The 3,733-nt window shown below is 40.4% G+C and overlaps 1 protein-coding gene across 1 annotated transcript in view; it reads right to left on the reverse strand.

Annotated features, from left to right (window-relative positions):
* Positions 1-457: 457 nt before the first annotated feature.
* LOC143281432 (uncharacterized) overlaps positions 458-3,733 on the reverse strand; it is a 9,766-nt gene continuing 6,490 nt past the window's right edge. The window contains exons 5-7 of the mRNA XM_076586643.1: positions 3,231-3,345; positions 1,573-1,751; positions 458-863 (exon numbers count right to left, since the gene is read on the reverse strand). Of these exons, the coding sequence (XP_076442758.1) occupies positions 720-863; positions 1,573-1,751; positions 3,231-3,345 (438 nt within the window). The 3' untranslated portion in view covers positions 458-719. The remainder of the gene's footprint in view (positions 864-1,572; positions 1,752-3,230; positions 3,346-3,733) is intronic.

Here is a 3,733-nt window from a genome sequence, read left to right on the forward strand (position 1 = left end):
TGGTATTCATCTTCTAGTTCACCTTGACAAAAAGGACAATGCTTTAAAACATCATTTTCAGTGTACCTATTAACATTATTATTTAAAGGAAGCACAATAAATCTGGCCTAAGACAACGTCACTCTGAAACAATATTCATCAGTATTTGTTATGTATTTTTCTTTTTCAAATACAACTTTGAATGATCTGTAGCATGAATATCTGTCTCTATCACTAATAGTACCCGACCATTCTTGAATAAGATATCTATAAGTCTTTGCTTGAAAGTAATAAGAAATCCTTTCACATCACCAACACCTTGTTGCAACCATACATAATTAAAATAATAATAATAATAATGGTATTTATATAGCGCTGAATCTTGTGCAGAGACAAATCAAAGCGCTTTCGCACCAGTCATTCACACGTATGCATAACTCTAAAACTGGAGAAACTAAAGACAAGGAAGGGCAGACAAGGGAGGCTATTTTGGGAAGAGGTGGATTTTAAGGCCAACTTGAAAGAGCTGAGAGTGGACTTTGTCCGAAATCTGTGTTATGATCAATTTATAACAATATCAATAATGACAAACATAGCAAAAACTGACGGTTGTGGCCGTGGAGTGGTTCGAATGTTGGGCTTTCAGCCTGAAGGTTCTGGGTTCAATCCTATACATCGTCTGTCGGTTAATTTCAAAGGTGGTGGAGATTCTTTCACATCCGGTCCGCCACCACATCTCCTTATTTGGCCAACGCCTGCGCGTCATGACGATTGCGCACGTCCTTCCGGTCACGTGCCCTGGCAACCATGGTGGCCACGATGCCCCGGGCGATGAGGTCATTGCCCATGTTGTAAGGGTCAGAGGGCGACATCTCGCTGTCCGGCTGTCACACACACACACACACACACACACACATATTGTTTTTCATCATTTTGTATCTGTTATTTTTATTCATTTAAATAAGTTTGGGCTTTTGTGTGTTTGTTTGTTTTTGTTTATTTACTCATCTATCCATCTGATTATATATATATATATATATATATATATATATATATATATATATATATATCCATCTTACCTCTCTTACCGTTTATTTTTCAGAAGCATCGTGATCTGTTGATTAGTATATTTACTGAATTTATTATCAAATTTCATTTATCTATTTAACTCTGGTTTGGTTTGTTTGTTATTTTTCATCATTAAATTGATTGATTTATCGACTCGTTTAATGACGCGGTTACTGAAAATATTTCCTTATTTCTCGAATCATTCACTGCATAGTTTCATTCTTTATCGTCGTCGTTGTTGTTGTTGTTGGCATTTTTCTATTCATTTATGATATTTGGCCAAACGAAAATACAGGACAACTGATCAAGAGGTTGCCTTAACCCTCCTGCCCTCCTTCCCTTGCACCTTCCTTCCACACACACGCGCGCGTGCGCCCCCCCCCCCCCCACCCCCACCCCCCCCCCCCCCCCCCCCCCCCCGCCGCCACCCCTGCCCCCCAAAACCCCTTCCCCTTCCCGAACCCCACCCCCTAACCCCTCACACACACACACACACACACAGACACAGAGACAACGACCCCAAACCTTGGGGTGTATCCTGCAGTAGATCTTGAAGTCACAGAAAGCCATGTTGCTGTCCTTGAACTCGGCACGCGCGGCCTCGGAGAACCCCCGGAGGGCTCCTGACGTCACACACAGCAGGGAGATTCCAGGGACGATGTAGTGGTCCTCTGCTCCCCCCGTCAACATAGTGTAGGTGCTGTCTGCAAAAAGGTGGCAGAATGGCTAAGACGCTCAGAGAGCCTGGGAGGGTGTAGGTTCCAATCCCTCTCTCGCTCTTTTTTCTCTCCCAAGTTTGACTGGAAAATCAAAACTGAGCGCATCGTCTTTCGGATGAGACGATAAGCCAAGATAATAATAATAATAATAATAATAATAATAATAATAAATAATAACAATAATGGTATTTATATAGCGCTGAATCTTGTGCAGAGGCAGATCAAAGCGCTTTCGCACCAGTCATTCACACGCATGCATAACTCTAAAACTGTAGAAACTAAAGACAAGGAAGAGGCAGCCAAGGGAGGCTATTTTGGGAAAAGGTGGGTTTTAAGGCCAGACTTGAAAGAGCTGAGTGTGAAGACTTGACGAAGCGAAAGAGGAAGTTCATTCCAATTGCAAGGTCCAGAGACAGAGAAAGAACGGCTGCCAACAGTCGAGTGTTTGAATCTATGCGTAAACAGAGTGAATCCGAAGCCGATCGTAGTGAGCGAGATGGAGTGTAGAGGTGAAGGCAGCCGCAGAGATAGGAAGGGGCAGTTTTGTGAATACATCTATAACATAGAGTGCTGATCTTGTACTTTATTCGGTGTGAGACAGGGAGCCAGTGGAGATGTTGCAAAAAGATCCCGTGTGCAGCACGCACTTGGCGCACTGAAAAAAACAACAAACAAACAAAAACATGGCAACGAGAGTGTTGTCCTCTGGCAAAATTATGTCAAAAGAAATCCACTCTAATAGGTGCACAAACATATAAGAATGCGCTCAAGGCCTGACAAGCGCGTTGGGAAATGCTGCTGTCAGACATCTGCCTAGCAGATGTGGTGTAGCGTATATGGATTTGTCCAAACGCAGTGACGCCTTGAGAAACTGAAACTGCAAAAAAAAAAAATAAAAATAAAAATAAATAAAAATAATAAATAAATAAAATAAAATAAAATTCAGTTTCTGACAAAGGAGCCGTTACTACGTTCGGACAAACCCATATATATTTATCCTGCACCGCATCTGATCTGTTTGTCTCGATGCCCGACCGACAAGCATCAGAAAAAACAAACAAAAAAAACAAAAAAAACACTACGTGCTTGATGCTTGGTATGGCCTTGCTTGACTGCATGCATCATGAGGTGCTTGTTGTGCCTGTCAAAAGTGGACTTCCTCAACAGAGGTGGGATTTTTTTTTTCCAGAGGACACACCCTTTAGTACTGCTGTGTTGTCCTATCCCCCGCCACCCCAACACCCCAAACACACCCTTTGTTGTGTTGTTGTTGTTGGTCTTCTCCTTCTTCTAGTTCTTTATTATTTTCATTGTTACTATTATTATCATCATTATCATCATCATCGACGTTATTATCATTACTATCATCATCATTAAAACAAAGAAAAACAAAGACAATGTGCATCACTGATGCATCACAGAGGATTATATGTATACAAGAACGTAATCTTTACTACATCCGACCTTTCTGCTTTTCCAGGTAGGCGCTAAAGGTCTTGAGAAGCAGGAAGTGACCTGTGACCCGGTCCTTGATGCCCTTGTTGAACTCTTCCAGGGACTGTTCCACTAGCTTGCCTCCCTTTATTAAAACGAAAAAAAAAAAAAAAAGACGAAAGAAGGATGTAAATAAATTAAATGTACAAATAATTACATAGATGAATAAAAATCCAATTATTTTAACAAATAGAAAGTAACTAAATGGAAGAATAATAATGAATAATAAGAAAAAGAGTACATGAATGAATATTTTACTCATTCTTAAAACAGCCAGTGATTGACGATACATCATGTGTCACGTTTTCTATATTATATAGTAAGAAATATCAGGTAATGATATGTTATCTTGTCAACTTAGAATAACGTAGGCTATATGTATGTATGCATATATGTATGTAGGCCTATGTATGTATTTATTGGCATTTTATCCATGGTGTACAAACCAACACACGGAATGCTCATTTTCAGCT

The sequence above is a fragment of the Babylonia areolata genome, chromosome 4, assembly GCF_041734735.1.
Source record: "Babylonia areolata isolate BAREFJ2019XMU chromosome 4, ASM4173473v1, whole genome shotgun sequence".
NCBI lineage: Eukaryota > Metazoa > Mollusca > Gastropoda > Neogastropoda > Buccinidae > Babylonia > Babylonia areolata.